General features: G+C 45.2%; 1 protein-coding gene across 4 annotated transcripts in view; it reads right to left on the bottom strand.

Moving 5' to 3' along the window:
- XKR4 (XK related 4) overlaps positions 1-19,266 on the bottom strand; it is a 318,504-nt gene that overhangs the window by 102,617 nt on the left and 196,621 nt on the right. For all 4 annotated transcript variants that reach the window (XR_007355313.2, XR_007355312.2, XR_012666981.1 and 1 more), the window contains exon 2: positions 13,639-13,838. Coding sequence is in view for 1 of the 4 variants with exons in the window: in XM_048840679.2 (XP_048696636.2) it covers positions 13,639-13,838 (200 nt within the window). In the remaining 3 variants the exon portion in view is untranslated. The remainder of the gene's footprint in view (positions 1-13,638; positions 13,839-19,266) is intronic.

The raw sequence follows: 19,266 nt of genomic DNA on the forward strand, positions 1-19,266 counted from the left end.
GGACTGTCCCTATAAAATCGGGACATCTGGTCACCCTAGTTCTGGGTCTGGTGCTGTAAAATCTTCATCAGTTATTTAGATAATGACATAGAGAGTACATTTATAAGTTTGCGGATGATACCAAGCTGGGAGGGGTTGCAAGTGCTTTGATTATAATTCAAAATGATCTGGACAAACTGGAGAAATGGTCTGAATAAAATAGGATGAAATTCAATAAGGACAAATGCAAAGTACTTCACTTAGGAAGGAACCATCAGTTGCACACATACAAAATGGAAAATGACTGCCTAGGAAGGAGTACTGCCAAAAAGGATCTAGGGGTTATAGTGGACCGCAAGCTAAATACGAGTCAACAGTGTAATACTGCTGCCCTCCCCCAAGCAAACATCATTCTGGGATGTACTGATGTGAACAAATTGTAGAAAGTCCAGGGAAGAGCAACAAAAATGATTAAAGGTCTAAAACACATGACCTATGAGGGAAGATTGAAAAAATTGGGTTTGTTTAGTCTGGAAAAAGAGAAGACTGAAAGGGGACATGATAACAATTTTTAAGTACATAAAAGATTGTTACAAGGAGGAGGGAAAAAATTGTTCTTCTTAACCTCGGAGGACAGGACAAGAAGCAATGGGCTTAAATTGCAGCAAGGGCAGTTTAGGTTGGACAGTAGGAAAAACTTAATTGTCAGGGTAGTTAAGCACTGGAAGAAATTGCCTAGGGAGGCTGTGGAATCTCTGTCTCTGGAGATTTTTAAGAGCAGGTTAGACAAACACCTAGATAATACTTATTCTTGCCTTAAGTGCAGAGGACTAGACTTGAAGACCTCTTTATGATACATAAAGGGTGAGAATAATTCTGAGAGGAGGCAAAAAGTGAGCTAAAATGTGAATAATGGGGGAGACCATCTTGGACTAACATAGGAAGCCAGCCAATAAAGTTCATATCTAAAAGCATTTGGAGAATAGTTGGATGTTTAATAGTTTATTAAATTCATGTTCTTGTAGCTTTAACTGTCTGTTAGGCGACCAATAACCCAAGAGGACTCAAACCTTTGCAGCATTGAGCAGTCTTTTAGTGTAAGGAAGACTTGTCACAGAAAATTCTCTTTAGGCTATTAGACACAAGCAGGTTTCTTTCTGTGTCAAGCATGCATGCCCAATTCTTCCCCCCCTCCCTTCCCGGTGAACAAACATACCAATTGTGGAAAATAAAGTGATCCAATTGGCATATCGAGTAAATGGAGCACTAGCTCAGTGATATGCTACTCCCTATTTACCTCAGTAAAAATTCAGTGCATACACTACCTATACTCCTATATGTAGTGTTGCATCACGGGGACCACTCCAGTTGTATGACCATTGGAGCAGCCCTATTAAAAAACAACTCTCCCCATAAACCTGCCAGAGAAATGTGTTTTTTCTTTTCCCGCAGTGTCTCGATAAAGTACACTGGGCCTGGGTGCAGGAGAAGCAGGCTGTAGTCCTGCACCAATGACAAGTTAAGGACTGATATCTTTCAACCTGTTAGAGTTAGAAATAGGAGTGTTATGCTGTGAACAGGGGAGACTGCTATCTTTCTAATGGAATAGGCCGCACTTGTTTCTTGCACTCAAATCTTACAGTCATTAATAAGTATACAGAAGCTTTCTGATGTAATTTTTAGAAGGTTCTTAAAGAAAATTGGTTATAATTTCCCTCTTCCTTTGAGGCCTGTACAGTTGGATTCAAAGGCCAAAACATTCAAAAAATGTGCCTAAAGTTAAGCTTCTAAATCCACATTTAGTCACATAAGTGGTCTGATTGTCAAAACTTCAGTGGGAGCAGCTGGCTGTTTGGTACTTTTGAAAATCAGGCCACTCCTTTAGCTGCTTAAATAATGATTTAGGAGCCTAACTTTAGGCATTTATCTTTGAAAAGTTGGCCACAGTACTTTAAACAGCCAGAAGGAGGCTGGTTATAGTTCTAATAAAATTATAGTTCTAACAAAATCTGTATGAAATTCTCCAAACCATTTTTAATGCTCTTTTTTCTAGTAAAGTAACATATGTACAGATTACCTCGGGACGGGCAAACCTTTTAGCCACATGGGATTTCGGAAATTGTATGGAGGGGCGGTTAGGGGAGGGGGGCGTGGCCCCCCCATCTGACCCTCCCCCCCGCTTCTTGCCCCCTGACAGCCCCCCCGGGACTCCTGCCCCATCCAACCCCCTCTGTTCCCTGACAGCCCCCCCCGGGACCCCTGCCCCATCCAACCACACCTTCTCTCTGTCCCCTGACTGCCCCCGGAACCCCTGCCCCTGACTGCCCCCCCTCCGCCCCATCTAAACCCTTTGCCACTCCATCCAACCCCCCCTTTCCTTCCTGACTGCCCCCCCGGGACCCCTGCCCCATCCAACCACCCCTTCTCCCTGTCTTCTGACTGCCCCCAGAACCCCTGCCCCAACTGCCCCCCACCACCCCATCCAACTCCCTCTGCTTCCTGACTGCCCCCCAGGACCCCTGCCCCCATTCAACCCCCCTGTTCCCTGCCCCCTGACCGCCCCGACCCCTATCCATCTCTCCCCCCCGACCATCCCCCCTGTCATAAATATAAAGGGAAGGGTAAACACCTTTAAATCCCTCCTTCCCAGAGGAAAAACCCTTTCACCTGTAAAGGGTTAAGAAGCTAGGATAACCTTGCTGGCACCTGACCAAAATGACCAATGAGGAGACAAGATACTTTCAAAGCTGGAGGGGGAGAAACAAAGGGTCCTCTCTGTCTGTGTGATGCTTTTGCCGGGACCAGAGCAGGAATGCAGGTCAGAACTCCTATAAAGAGTTAGTAAGCAATCTAGTTAGATATGCATTAGATATAGGTTCTGTTTTGTTTAAATGGCTGATAAAATAAGTTGAATGGGATGTATATTCCTCTTTTTGTGTCTTTTTGTAACTTAAGGTTTTGCCTAGAAGGATTCTCTATGTTTTGAATCTGATTACCCTGTAAGGTATTTACCATCCTGATTTTACAGAGGCGATTCTTTTACTTTTTCTTTAATTAAAATTCTCTTTTAAGAACCTGATTGCTTTCATTGTTCTTAAGATCCAAGGGTTTGGGTCTGTGTTCACCTATGCAAATTGGTGAGGATTTTTATTATTGGTGAGGATTTTTTTAAGCCTTCCCCAGGAAAGGGGGTGTAGGGCTTGGGGGAATATTTTGGGGGGGGAGACGTTTCCAAGTGGGCACTTCCCCGGTTCTTTGTGTAACACTTTGGTGGTGGTAGCGTTTAACCTAAGCTGGTAAGAATAAGCTTAGGGGGTCTTTCATGCAGGTCCCCACATCTGTACCCAGGGGTTCAGAGTGGAGAAGGAATCTTGGCGTGCCCCGAACTCCCCTGCCATCTAGTCAACCCGTCCAGCTCCCTGCCCCCTTCCCATGCAGCACAGAGCACCGGGTCAGGCCAGGCTCTGCAGCTGCGCTGCCCCGGGAGCTCACAGCCCCACCACGCCACCCGGAGCATCGTGCCACTGGCGCAGTGAGCTGAGGCTGCGGGGTAGGGGGAACAGTTGGGGAGGGGCCGGGGGCTAGCCTCCCAGGCCAGGGGCTCAGGGGCCAGGCAGGAGGGTCCCACGAGCCGGATGTGGCCTGTGGGCCATAGTTTGCCCACCTCTGAATTACATGGTGATGTGTTATAAATAGAGCTGGACAAAATTCAGAATTTCCGTTCCACAGGGATTTCTGACATTTAAAAAAACATGGTTACAATTCAGAATGAAACCTAGAGATGTCATAATTTCTTACGCAAAAGGAACATCAAATTTTTTTAGAAAAAAATAAACCATTTCTGTTTGATTTTTTCAAAATAAAATGAAGCAGCTGGGTGCCCTGACTTCTGGGGACTCCCCAGTCTGCTTCTACGGAGTCAGGGGCAGCTTGGGGAGTCTCCCATTGTGGAGCAGGAAGCCTGGAAGCCATGAGAGCCCTGGCTCCAGCTGGGGCCCCAAGCTCTGAGAGTGCAACTGCCCAAGCAAAAAAAAAAAAAAAAAAAGTGGGGGGGACGACAGCCAGAATGGCACCCCAAGCACGTGCTTGCTTTGCTGGTGCCTAGAGCCGGTCCTGCCTAGAGCTCAGGCTCCAGCCTGAGCACGAACACCTACACTGCACTTTTACAACCCAGTAGCCTGAGCCCTGTGAGCCCAAGTCAGCTGAAATGAGCCAGCTGCAAGTTTAATTGTAGTGTAGACATATTCTGAAAGTCTCTGCTAAAGCTGGAGCTCTAAGGACTTTGAGGCTCCTGACTCTGCAGCACAAAGTCTGGAAGTCCAGGGTTCCCCCCAGCCCCAGGGCAGTTCACATGACAGGGCTGCCCTGGAGCTGTGGACCCTGGAAGCATGTGCTCCCTGGCAGCCCACCAGGCAAACTAGCAGGAAATCGGACAGGGTTTCATTGGAACCCTATCTTTGTTTGGCAAAAGTTCATTGAAACTGTAATGTTTCTGCAAAACATTTTGGTTTTAACAAATCATTTTAAGATGGAAACCCGACCAGCTCTTATACCATGGTCACATGTGCCCCATGGGAAAGGGGCAGCAGAGTCTCTCACAGGGGGAGGTGGGGCGGAGATGCTCCACCTGAGCCATGTGCAGTGGGATCAGACTGCCAGAGCAGGGGCTGATGACGGAGGGTTTCTGACTTCAAACTGCAAGTTCTGCAGCTCTCCTTGCTGCTAATCCCATGTGCGGCTGGGCTTAGGCTCGGGGCAAAGCCAAATCCTGCTAATGCCCCTGGCCCCATCACACTGCCATCATGGCTGGCACTGACCTGGTGCATGGAGCAGCAGTGTGGGGAGCTGGCTGGTGAGTCCTGCTCACATGCCCAGGGTTTAGCTGATGGCCATATTTGGGGTCGGGAAGGAATTTTCTTCCAGGGCAGATTGACAGAGGCCCTGGGGGTTTTTCACCTTCCTCTGCAGTGTGGGGCACGGGTCACTTGCTGGAGGATTCTCTGCACCTTGGAGTCTTTAAACCACAATTAGACGACTTCAATAGCTCAGACATAGGTTAGGGGTTTGTTATAGGAGTGGGTGGGTGCGATTCTGTGGCCTGTGTTGTGCAGGAGGTCAGACTAGATGATCATAATGGTCCCTTCTGACCTTAAAGTCTATGAGTCTATAACTGGCTAGTATATATTAACATCCATTTGGAATGGCTTCCACAATTTGCTCCTGACTTTGCTAGTCTTAAGTATTGTGACCGTCCAAAACTCACGCTGATAAACCTTTGTACTCTTAGCTGACCTTGTGGTCTTTTCAATGGGGCTTAACACAAGCAGGCAGAATCCCTAGAATAGTGACAGTCACAAGTTCAGTAAAAGCAGAACCACCTCTATTTATTACTGAAGGAGAGTACAGATGCATCTCCACATCAGCTTCAGCCCCAGGTGGTGGGGCTCGGGCTAAGGCTTCAGCCCAGGTGGAAGAGCTCAGGCTTGGGCTTCAATAAATTTGTGATTTATTGCCCGTGTACTGTCCATGACTTTTAATAAAAATACCTGTGCCAAAATCGTAACTTATTCATCACATGTGCACTCTCTCTCTTTTGCGCATACTGCTCTACACATGAGCGTGTGGTAATAGTAGTTTTATTGTCATGAGTGGGAGAGAACATTTAGATACACACAAAGGAGACACACAGATCATCCCAAACTAAGTGCTGATGACACATTTATTCCACCATTTACCATCTTTGTCCATGTCACACAATTTACTGAAAATCTGCATTAGATGGTTTTAGGAAAATTTTACAATTTTTTTTTGGCACTATTTTTTGTCTTCCTCTGCCTGTAAAGCTAGGCTGTTTCATTGCAACAGTGCATAACCTTTATAGTGCTGAGGAGGGCTTGACAACCTGCCCAGAGCCCAAGTGCTGCACCTCATGTCCATATAAATGTACATAAAACTCCATAGGATTTTAATCTTAGTGGTTTTTATTTGAGTACTGTAAATGTACTCAGTGCTATATACAGCAAATAGAACTATAAAATATTGCTTTGAGGGGTGCAAAGGAAGGAGAATCAATCAAAAGAATAGCACTGAGTCTCCAAACTCAACTTCTGGATGTCCAACTTTGTATGTGAGGTGATGCAAGGCGAAGTGGCCTGGGCCCTTAAAGAAGGAAGCTCTGAACGCTATGCCCATTGCCCCACTGTTCCAAGTGCCCAAGTTGTGCAGCATAGTGACAACTGTGAAGATTTATAAGACTACAGATTTGTTACCCTGTGTGAAGAGAGAGTTTTGAATGACAGATTCTCAAGGATAAGCTTGAAGTAGGGAAGTATGTGATGAACTAGCTAGTATGTACAGTATGCCTATCCCTTCCTTCTACTGGATAAAATCAAGACCTTTCAACTATATGCCATAAGACCTATCCTGCTAACAGTTAACTGAAATATACGAATGGCCTGTGTGGTTGGAGTAAGAGGACATGAGTTTTACACCGGTTGCCACTCTGGAGTTCTGAAGGGTGGCCAGCTGAGTAACAGTAACAACTCTAGAGTTCCTAGTACTGCTGGTTGACATATTTTTTAGTGGAACAGCTTTCCATCAGAAAATGAAGTTTCATTTACCAGTTTACATAGGAACATATCCATTCCAAGAAAAGTTCCCAATGAAAACATTTCAGAATGATTGAAAATCAACCAATTTTGGCGTAGTGTATCAGTCTTGTCACATGTTGCCCTGTGGGTTCTTTCATTGGATGAATGCACATTGTTTCAGATGAGACACATGAAGTGACAGTGTGACTGACAGCTCTCTCTTACTGGCTGGCCTCAAGTCTGGGATCAAGTTTGTGTGATGGAACCTGCATCTGTGGCTAAAGGGAAGAAAGAGTCTCACCAGTAAATACTGTGCGTGTCTCTGACTACCACTGCTGGCAGGTACTGCTGTGACGCAGAACATATTCTTTGATTTCACATCACAAAGCCAGCCCACCCGCCCACCTCCATTCTGGATAATGAAAAGAGGGAGAGGAAGAAGTCCAGGTCAGTCTCAGTCAGCACCAGCTGTCTGACTCCCAAACAAGCTATGTGTTTTCTGATGCCGCTCCTGCTGCTACAAGCAATACTGGACAATCCCTCTCACAGCTCCGCCCCTCTTCCCCCGCTCCTCCCACTGGCCCCGAGAGTTGTGTTAGAGATACTGTAAGACCCCAGTGCTAGGCTGCTCAGAGGCAGCATTCTTCTATGGAGCAGTTCAGGGTTGGAAGAAGACTGAGCCATCCCAGACCTTGACTGCTGGTCTTTCAAGAGGTTCTTATGGAAGCTTTGCACCAAGAACCCCAGGAAAAGAAGGGAACCAGATTGTCAGAAGGAGGAGTCAGCAGAATTCACTTTTCCCCAAGGCAGACTGTGTCCTCTGGAAAGGAGTATTACCCCTGGCCACAGAAGAACACCAAGATGCAGGAGATGGTGATAGTAGTGATGACGAACAGGAGGAACTTAGCAAAGCTTCAGTTACTCCAGCAGCACAGGAGGTTGCTACTATTATAGAATGCCTAGGGACCCTCAGTTTCCTCTAAAACCTTGCTTCAAAATTTCAGCCTTGGAAAGGATGTGATTGGTGCAGGCTGTCACAGCTCCCAGGTGCAGGGAAGAGGCACTGTCTCCATCTTTGCTGGACGTGGCTTTGGTGGGAACACGGGGGGGCGGGGGGGGAGAAGGCAGTACTCCCACACTGCATTTCTCTCAACAGCAACTGTCACCGGCTACTATCCCCCAACCCCTTCCTTCAGAGTGCATTAAACAGGCAACTGGCCAGGTTTGGCATCATTTCAAAGTTCATGCTGGGTTAAGAGTACTGCCATTTGTCATAAGGTCAGTCTGGGCCATGACCGCATGTAGCCAGACAGCCAGCCCCCCCCCCCCCCCTCAGACCAGCATTGCTGGAAACACAGGAGGAAGCAGGAACAGGGCACTTAACATATATTCCAGCACAGCCTTTGAAGCACAGGTGTGCTGCTACAATGTGCCTCTGGGAGCAGATACGACGATTAAGCTCACAGCAGGCAGAGGCCCTGTGACAGACCTGGCTCTTAGCCCCTACTAAGTAGCGTGATGCACACACACCAACATCCTAGGTGGGAAAATATTTACCATGATAAAAGAAATGTCCAGTAGTCGAAACTTATTGTTTCTCTCCCTTGCAAGTGTAAACTACTCTTGCAAAAGCTGGCGTCACCCCGACAGACCAGCCTCAATTTGGCATAAGAAAGGAGAAAGAGAATAAAGGAGTACAGAGGTATAAGTAGGGGACCTACAGCACCATGATTTTTGAGTGCTTTTCACTATCTATCTGCTGGTCAGATAAGTGACAGCCTCCCAAGGCTTCTGCAGCTAAGAGGGTCCCTACGCCTTGTCCCTTATTCGTCTTTCCGCGGAATTGAGTGACCGATCCTGGCTTGGCACCGCTGGAATCGAGAGATGCAAGGAGGGTAAGAAGCACCCACACCTGATCTCCTATCTTTAGTGTACACATATTTTGAAATAGAGCTCTATACTTTGTTTTCTTTCTTTGGGATTGTGGCTTCAGTTTTGTAACTTGTTTGTGTGTGTAACATCTCTACATTTAAATAAGTAGGCACTAGCAATTTTGTAACCACATGATTAGAATCTAGCTTAATAAATTATGGTAACCATTTATGCATAAGCCTGACTTGTTTTCTCTGGTTTACTGTAAAGCAGCCATCACAATTAAAGAACCTCAGCCGTTTTGGCTCTAAAGCCTGGCCATTAGGTGAGAGTACTAAGAGCCTAGCGTTGAGTTGTGCCGCCTCCACGGGGCAAACTCTTGGGGCACCTGTCAGTCAATCCTGGCTGCCCGCTGCGAAGGAGCTCTGAGCTCTAGCAGTTAAAGTCACGGGTGTGGAGAGGCTCTTAGTGCTGCCATTGGGGAACCTGTCAGTCAGTATTGACTGCCCGCTGCGAAGGAGCTCTGAGCTCTAGCAGTTAAAGTCACGGGTGGTTAGGACCTTGGGGCATCCGTCAGCCTAGCCCGGGCTGCCCGCCGCGAAGGGACAGTGCGTCCTAGCGGTTAAAGTCACGGATGGTATAAACGGGCATAGCTGGCACCTCACCAAACATCCTTGGCCGTCGGCTAACACCGCAAAACACTGGGGACATCAGGTGTTCTGAAACATATGGAACACAGTCACGGGGCTACCCTGCAGCAGCTCGGGAGAAAGGCAACCAGGCACTGGCTCTACTACAGAGCAGAGGCTGACACCACTAGTGCTTTCCATTATATTGTCAGCTAGGTCCACCAGCATCACTCAGAGCACAACGGAGTGTGTTTAGAACGGGGCCAAAATACGATCTCAAGCATCCTAGAATTGTGTTGCTGACCACAGCATGTGGGGGGAGGGTGGCTGTGGCCATGTTTCCTTTCACCTTTGTGGAGGGTGAGCTTCTCAGAGGTCTTATGGCTGCAGCTGCCCCCCAGCTGCCACACAACTAATGGCTCCTATTTTGCTAACAAGGAGCGCCAGATGTGTGTGCTGCTGTAATGTTGTAAAAGAAAACATTTCAATCTTTCCAAAACAAAATATTTCAGCTTATTTTATTCCACAAAAAATATTGAGGTTGATTTTTCATCCCAAATTGGGACAAAACAAGATTTTGAAATCAGGATGGAAATAGTTGCTAGAGCAAACAAATCCCTGACCATTTATCTCTAGAGGATATTTATACACACAATCACACCCTCTGTACTGTTATGTCACCACTCCGATCACAAGGTACCAAAATGTAATAAAAATACCACTCTCTAGTACAGGTTTAGGTTATCATACCCCCATACTTTTTGTTGTAATAGTCACTATGGCACACAATTCTTACTTCAAAGTCATGTCTCACTTTTTAATTCAAAACCCTAGTGACCCCAAATAAGTGCGAGTGTTACATGATCCAGAAATTACATCCTCTTGGCGTTTGAAATTGATGGTCATTTTTCTGTGTAAAGATTCAGAGTTAGTGTTTGTGTTGTCTGCAATTGTGTGTGCTCTTTTTCTTGTGCTCTCTCTCGGCTATTTTGTTCCAAATTTTTTACTTTACTAAAGACAGTTTATCAATAAAAAAGAAAATGTGTGATAGAATCTGAGTATGAGGAAGCAGCATCTTAAAAGACAAAAAGAACCAATAATCTGCATCTTGTAACAGTATCACCACAAAAACAGATAAATTATACTCATGCTAATCATAATGCCTTGCACTTGCCTACTTAACACACTGTACTTTAAACATAATCCATACCTCAAGTCTGTAACCAGAGTTTAATGCCATATTTTTGTACCTTGGGAAAAAAGTAACAGGTGTATAAAATATTCAATAGCTTTTCTTGTGGTCATTAATGTCCTGATTGTAAAAATACCCTGTCTATGTGCCAAAGAATTTCCAGTGTCATTCACTTCCTACCACAAATTTGTGGTTCATGTACCCTGAGGAGCTGAGAGGAAGGGTTTTGACACTCTATCCATCTTCAGGATAATTAGATCCCTTAGGGACAAAGGACAAATTGAGTAATAACAAAACACAAGCATCAATCTTCTAAAGAAAAACAACTGTATGTATTGACCCCTGTTGGAAACCTGTAAAATAGGCAACAAGATCACTGAACAGCTAGCCAAAGAGCAAGCCATACTGGTGATGCTTGGGGATTTAAAAAAACAAAACAAAACCCAGCTCTCGTAGGGCACTGCTGTGAGAAATTATGCTTTACTTATGCAGCTCTACAGTAAGTCTGTCAGCCTACAGCACAATGTATTATCTTTAACTTATTTCTTTAATAAGTAAAGAGAACAGAGGAAGGATTTTCACAGCTGGCAGTATATTAGCACTGCATCAGTTTTCGTTAAGGGAATACAATTTTTAAGGTTGTTTTAAGTCTTGTTTAATTTTCTTAGTTTTTTAAATGGGGTGTTTTCCCCAGGGAGGATGGGAGAAAAAGGTTGGATGGGAGATCAGAAACTGTTGCCAGCCCACATTTAGTTATGTATCAGACACCAGAAGGGGTCTCACCATAAAATTCACACAGCTCACTGATTGCAGGTCTCAGGAACCTTCTTTGCTAAACTGAAGCCTTTCAGATATTTTAAGTAAAATGCATTTACAGGGTATTTCACAGGTTGAATGTCTCCCCACTAGTCACATTTCTCATAGACACCTATTATTACACCAAAATGAAGGTGAGGATCCTTCTATATTAAGGATTTATGAAGATACCTAATTTATAGCTAATGGTACAATATTCTGGCTATATTTCTCTAACTAAATTTCTCTTTGTGCTTTGGTTCTCTAAGAAAAAAGTCAATCAGTTAACAATGTATTTCTTAAAGTGACAGTACATTCTTCCAAGTGTAAATAGCTTTTTTCGAAAAAAGCTATCTGAACTACTTTGGCAGCAATCAAAGAATAGTCATAGATCTCTGACTGCAGCATTCACAACACCTGAAGAACAAAGGAAGTGACATTGGACTGGAGGAGGGGATCCTGACTGAATGTAGTTCAGCCAGAAAGATTGCTGTAACATGTGGTGAGAGAGACCTGGGCTTTGAATTCACTTTAGTTTGCTAAATTAGGCATTAGCTGCTTTTTAGTTTAATTTTTCTTGTAACCAATTCTGACTTTTAATGCCTAGTTACTTATATTCACTTTAAATCTGTCCTTCTGTAGTTGAATAAACTTATTTTATCTAAACCAGTGTGTTTTAAGTGAAGTGTTTGGGAAACTCTTTTAGAAAATATACACAAATCCTGTTACCTCAAACGACGGACTTTATATGAGCTTGTATTGCCTAGGAGACAGCTGGGCAGTACAAGATGTACATTTCTGGGGAAACTCTCGAACGGGGAGTTTGCTGGTGTCACTCTACATGTAATCCAAGAGTGTTTGGCTGCAGCACTCATACATTGTAACTAAGAGTAACTTACATGCTGGAGGCTGTGCATGAACAGACCAGGACTGGTTGCTTTCGCAATGAAGCAGTGTAAAAGGTACCCTAGATTAGACATCTGGAGGTGACACAGATGTTCATCAATCCAGATTGTACTCTGGGTATGTCATAATATCCTTCCCCATGTAGTCTGTGTTCACTGGTCCCCAGGATCCCGAGGTGCCCTCTTCTGGCACGAGCTTATGTATTAATGCAACAATAAGGCACAACAATGCTACAGTAAGAAAGGAAAGCTAAGAACGGGCAAAAAGAGTATTAAATAAGCATTGGAGAAAAGGGTATTTTCATTGGTAACAGAACTGTATCACTGTACTGCCAATCCATAGAGAAGGTCTGCATCAAGGATGTATGTTTGCATTTACTATTTTAAAGTAATAAAAAGGTCTGCTGCACAAAATCAAACCTAAATAAGAACTAAGCATAAAGCTTCAAGGACTTGGTCTATTTGCAAAACCCATCAGTCAAAGATACTATTTCAGGTACACCTGGCTGAGAACTGATGGCCAAACATTTCATAATACTTTGACATCTCCTTTCCAAAATCATTGCTCTCAGCTATGCCATTTTCTCCTTTGCACAATATCTAGATGAACCTAATCACTGGATTTTTTTAAAAAAAAGTTTGAACATGCCCAGGAATAAAGAGAGGGAAAATAGTGCTGGTTTTATTCCCTTAAGTGGATAATCATGAGGGCGTCTTTCTATTTATGGTTGAAAATTTCCCAGGAAAAACTACTTTAGGACCGGGTGCTGGTAAATACACTGTCTTGACCTTGGTTTAAACTGGGCAAAATAATTGCTTCAGGGTCTAGCAAGTTCAGCACGCACAGAACAAATCTTTTCAAACTTTGGATATATCCATTAAAAAAAACTTAGGAGAAGGCTTGGTCTAGCCACTACATCAAAGTTGGTCCTCTCTACAGAATGCTGCGTGACCAAAGAGACCTGAACTGGTCATCTGTAACCCTGCATGTTTCTGATCGCAGAATGCTTCAGGCTTACAACTCTGCATTATTGTTGTTTTCATATAATCAGATGTTTTTGACTGTTTAATATTGAAAAATGAATTATAAGACATGACATGTATAACTTTGTTGAGAAAATACTGAACCAAAATGTATAAAGACATTCTGATGTTCAGCATTATAATTACATATATTAGTATTATACTCACTGCAATTTCACTTTGTATTTGTACAACCCTGAATTAATCTGCAAATCTACTGTCTTATGTAACCACAGTTTGAGTATGTACCTAAATTAAGTGTAATGTGGTATGCATTAACAAAACAGTTTTTAAAATAGAAAATGCCTTAAACTGGGACTAACTAGTTTTTCTTGGGGCGGTGAAAACCATGATTTTACCTGGTAAAAACCATCTCTGGTAAATACAATGCCATCCCTGTTTCTCTTAAAGGGTGTAGATTGGGCAAAACAGAATAGTAACTACCACTAACCAGGAGTGACAAGAAGTGCTGAAGAAAATAGTGTGTTTTTGACACAGTAATTGTTAAAACAATAATAGAAGTCAGTAGGGAGACCTCATTCTTATGAGGTGAGAGCAACATACACAGTGGCTGGCTGGAAAGAACAGAGCATGCATGTCCATACATGACATCCTCCTAAATGATGATGAAATTACCTGAAATGATCCCTTACCTTGGAGAGCCTGTAGAGTACGAGTCTGTACAACAATACAGAGCTGCAGAACCAACTGTGGTGCACTTTCCAGAAACGTGGCTAGCAAGTGCAGCATACTCACATCTGCATACTCATATACCATTTTCCAATAAAACCGCCATCTGTCGTTCTCTCCACTTTGTCGACTGCGGATACCTAAGTATATCGTGTGGAAATACCTAGAAATAAAAGAGAGATTAAGAAGACACTGCAGAATATTTTACAAGCACCATTTTTACTCTAAACTAACCCACCTTGTCCCAACATGCTTCAGGATAATGGATGGAAGGGACTATATTCAGAAGGGACACAATATTCTAGTCCATAGTATTTTGTTCAGTGGAAAACAAAACAAAACATTTTCTTAAAAAAGCCATTTTTGAAAGCTTAGCACTTTGGTCTAATTTGTTAAATGCATTCTATTACTTTCAAAGATAAGGTATTTTAGAAACATAGAAAAGCTGAGCTCATCTATGGCCTTCTGCAAAACCCACTGAAGGAAATGAAAAGATCTACTAACTTCAGTCCAAATGTCCTAAACCTGCAACAGGCTCTGCTTGGGCAGACACTTATGCTCACATAGACCCATACTGACTTCAGTGGGACTCTTTGTGAGCAGAGGAGTCCAGCATACATGGAGCTAATTGTAAGATCAGGGCCTTAAAGAGTTGCTGTGCTTATTAGCCCTGTTCTCCAGAGTGAGAGGCAGGATGAATAAAATACTAACCTTGGCCAGCTTAAAATATTTTTATGGTAGTCTGGATATGTTTTGAAGGGGGAACAGCTACAAATTCCCTAGCCCATATTCAGATGGTTTCTATATAACAGCTGCAGAGGGTGGGACCAGAATCAGCACCTGTGTGAAGACAACAGGCTGCTGCTACAGACAGCAGTAACCTGAAGATGAGCAGAGGTGGATGGAAAACACATGGGCCGACCAAGGCATCCAATAGGCTGAGGGAGCAAGAGGAAAAGCACCTGGCTACCAGCCAAATAAATGGAAAGCTGCAGGTGTAGGAGCAATTGGTTTTGTTGGAGGCAAAGGGATGGTTGCTGATGGACAGTGAAGCTACCCAGTCACAGAGAAACCTTCCATGTTCTTTACATAGACTACAGCAGCTGCTGGGACACCTGTGCTCTCTTCTGGGTGGCCTTTGATCTGCTGTCAGGAAGGAAACCCTGAGTCTTTTCTACCAGCCACCTCTCTTACCTGAAGGAGAGGATGTTTCATTCGAACAGAGGGCTGGAGGCAGATGCCAGGATGAGAACAGAAATCAGTTGGCAGCTGCTGCAGTATGTGCTGGGGGGTGGGGCAATGTGACACAGGAAGGAGTTCAGTGGCCAAGTGGTTTCTCTGTCAGCAGGGTCTTGCCCAGCTGCCCTGGTCTATCTCCTCCCTCTTGCCCAGGTTGCTCCTGCTCCATAATCATTCCATTTATTAGGACAGGAAAGCTTTATCTCTTGCTGACTGAGCAACACCTGAGAGCGGGCACAAGTGGTGTTCTCCTTACTCCAACCCCAATTTTACTCAGGTAGTTTTTGCTACTATGAAGCATCCGCATCTTGTCATCTTTATACAGGTGCTGCTGTCCTAATTTCTGCTGCTGCTGGTCCTGCCCCAGATGGATCAAACTACCCAAGCAGAAGGAGAGGTTGGGGGAGGGGAGGAAAGAGAAGGGAAACAAAAGGGAAGAAAAAGGTAAAATTAATCAGTGATCCCAGAGCAGTTAAGTTACTTTATTGTTAATTTATTTTCAAACTGACCTAAATTAGCCATTTACTCACTATGACCCTCTTTGTTTCCAAATTGGAGAGTCAGTTAAACAGTGAGTCTAGTAACACTTCAAATGTTACTGCCTGAATAGAACTTTCTGACATGGATAACAGGGGTGCATCTGGTTACCCACAAAATTCATGCGTCCCACTGAAGGAGGAGGTATCTGACTAGATGAGAGGACTTTATACCATTCACTTGTAATTGTTATGAATCACAATATCCAACCAGCCAATCATGCTCTTGTAATTAATAACTATTAAATATTAAGTAACCATTTTAATTTGATGAGATAAAACAAACACTGCAACACCCATCCCGTTTTCCACTCCCCACCCCGAAAGCCCCAACAACAAAACTGAATTAGCACAGCAAAACAGGGTCTTGATTTACAGGCAACATCCAGCCTCACTTCGCTCTTGGGCTTTAACTTCAGCTGTATCTGACAGGATTTATGAACTCTGTGACATAGAATATTCCAGACACAGTCACCACGGTGTCAGTTCACATAGAAAAATCACTGCTGTCACTCTCCCCAATGGCAGGGCTGTGCAGTGAGTGGAGCTCCAGCCTGCCCTCAGTCAGTGCACACCAAACAAAAACCGGGGTGTAGTCTAGAGAAATGTTGGTGTGAGCAGGGATGAGTCTGCAGTACTGGGTGCTCCTCAATGCACACCACAGGGGTGTGTGAGGAAAGCGTAACTTAACATTGAAGCTTTGGACTCTGCCCACGTTGAGTGTTGTAGTGGAGGCGGGACAAAGCAGCAATTAGCCAGCCAGGGATGGTGTAAAGTGGCAATAAATTACATGGTGATTGACCGGCAAAGAACACAATCCAGGAAGGACCAATGAGGCAACAGAAGGCATTGGCAACATCACAGTGATGATCAAGACAGCAACCTTTCTGACATCCCAAGTGACTTAGAGAAGGCAACAAAACAACAAGGACTAAGGTGGGGAGAAAGTTGGCTAGATTGTGGGGCTCAATGGGTAGTGATCAATGGCTCCATGTCTAGTTGGCAGCCAGTATCAAGTGGAGTGCCCTAAGGGTCGGTCCTGGGGCCGGTTTTGTTCAATATTTTCATAAATGATCTGGAGGATGGTGTGGATTGCACTCTCAGCAAATTTGCGGATGATACTAAACTAGGAGGAGTGGTAGATACGCTGGAGGGCAGGCATAGGATACAGAGGGACCTAGACAAATTGGAGGACTGGGCCAAAAGAAATCTGATGAGGTTCATCAAGGATAAGTGCAGGGTCCTGCACTTAGGATGGAAGAACCCAATGCACAGCTACAGACTAGGGACCAAATGGCTAGGCAGCAGTTCTGCGGAAAAGGACCTAGGGGTGACAGTGGACGAGAAGCTGGATATGAGTCAACAGTGTGCCGTTGTTGCCAAGAAGGCCAATGGCATTTTGGGATGTATAAGTAGGGACATAGCCAGCAGATCGAGGGTCGTGATCGTTCCCCTCTATTCGACATTGGTGAGGCCTCATCTGGAGTACTGTGTCCAGTTTTGGGCCCCACACTACAAGAAGGATGTGGAGAAATTGGAGAGAGTGCAGCGAAGGGCTACAAAAATGATTAGGGGTCTGGAACACATGACTTATGAGGAGAGGCTGAGGGAACTGGGATTGTTTAGTCTGCAGAAGAGAAGAATGAGGGGGGATTTGATAGCTGCTTTCAACTACCTGAGAGGTGGTTCCAAAGAAGATGGTTCTAGACTATTCTCAGTTGTAGAAGAGGACAGGACAAGGAGTAATGGTCTCAAGTTGCAGTGGGGGAGGTTTAGGTTGGATATTAGAAAAAACTTTTTCACTAGGAGGGTGGTGAAATACTGGAATGCGTTACCTAGGGAGATGGTAGAATCTCCTTCCTTAGAGTTTTTTAAGGTCAGGCTTGACAGAGCCCTGGCTGGGATTGGTCCTGCTTTGAGCAGGGGGTTGGACTAGATGACCTCCTGAGGTCCCTTCCAACTCTGATATTCTATGATTCTATGAGGGCATGAGCATGATGAGATAACTGGATGCACAATGCAGTATTATGGTAAATGTTGGACAGAGTGAGGGATGACATCAATATTAAGGCTCAGAAAAACAAGCAGTAAATGGCGTGATTCCTATATCCATAAGCAAATTGTTCAGTTCTGTTAACACAGCCAGTCCACTGGCTGACAAGACACTCAGTCACAGCAGACACAAGGGCTCCTGGACCAGACTCCAGAACCCTGCAGCACAACACAGTCAACTGTGTCTCTTGTACACCATATACTAAAAAAGTATAGCCACTGGTTTCTTCTGCTGTCCTCACCTCCCTCCAAGGAGCATATGTAGATGTATTGCACACCTTTGCAAACATCATCTCCAGCATTCCTGTAGTAACATCACTCACTCACTTTTGGAATCGCTAACAGGAGCCATCAGCAGCCTTCCTTTTACAGTAATGGTGTGCTCCTAGTGGCAATACCACTTGCTGTTCTACATTTGCCTTATGACCAGTGATTTATGAGCACTTAACGACATAATTCCTCTCCCTTTGCCCTTTATGGGCAGTGAGGTAGGTGATTGGGTAGCCATCCCCCAACCCTCCCATATTTAAACAAGAAGCAGAAACAGAAAATCTGTGAAAGATCACTATTCTTTTCCTACAGATTAGAGGCCAAGTTTTTAAATGAGGCCCCAACTTGGACTGTCTTTTTGCACCGGTATCACCATTGGCCAAACTAATTACAGGCAGAAATAAGCGTTTACACACATAACTACTATTCCTGATTTAGGGGTACAATAAGGTAGTAGACATCTAAAAATTATCCTTTGCATTCACAATTATATCAGCAATTGATGTAATAGTCCTGGATGTGGCTTCACACTAGCAATAACTGGAACACCACCCTTTTATTACTTGTGCAGCAGTAGCACCTAGAACAGAGGTGGGCAAACTATGGTCCGTGGGCCACATCTGGCCCGTGGGACCGTCCTGCCCAGCCCGTGAGCTCCCGGGGAGGCTAGCCCCCGACCTCTCCCCTGCTATCCTCCCTCCCCTGCAGCTGCAGCGCACCGTGCCGCCAGCACTCTGGCCTGCTGTTCCTGCTGCTCTGAGCAGCATGGTAAGTGGGCAGGGCGGGGCAGGGGTTGGATAAGGGGCAGGGGGTCCTGGGAATCAGTCAGGGGACAGGGATCAGGGGGCGGTTGGATGGGGAGGAGGTTCTCCAGGGGGCAGTCAGGGGATGGGGAACAGAGGGCATTGGATAGGCATGGGAATTCTGGAGGGGGGCTGTCAGAGGGTGGGGGTGTGGATAGGGGTTGGGGCAGTCAGGGGACAGGGAGCAGGTGAGGTTGGATGGGGGTGTGGTCCCAGGGGACAGTTAGGGGTGGGGGTATGGATAGGGGTCAGGGCAGTCAGGGGACAGGGAACAGGGGGGTTGGATAGGCATGGGAGTCCTGTGGGGCCTGTCAGGAGGTGGGGGTATGGATAGGGTGAGGGGCAGTCAGGGGACAGGGAGAAGGGGGGGTTGGATAGGGGGTGAGGTCCTGGGGGGTGGGGTAGGGGCGAGGGTCCCGGGAGGGGGCGGTCAGGGGACAAGGAGCAGGGGGATTTGGATGGGTCAGGGGTTCTGAGGGGGGCAGTCGGGGGCGGGAAGTGGGAGGGGGCGGATTTAGAAGTGAGGAGACAGCTGCACAGAGAGAGAAGGAATGTAGACTTTGCTGTACAATGTCCGAAGTTCTATGGCCTGTGTTATTCAGGCGGTCAGACTAGATGATCACAAGGGTCCCTCCTGGCCTTGGAATCTATGACTCTAATCAGTGGTCCATATAGTCCTGCCTCTACCAGA

The sequence above is a fragment of the Caretta caretta genome, chromosome 2 (assembly GCF_965140235.1).
Source record: "Caretta caretta isolate rCarCar2 chromosome 2, rCarCar1.hap1, whole genome shotgun sequence".
NCBI lineage: Eukaryota > Metazoa > Chordata > Testudines > Cheloniidae > Caretta > Caretta caretta.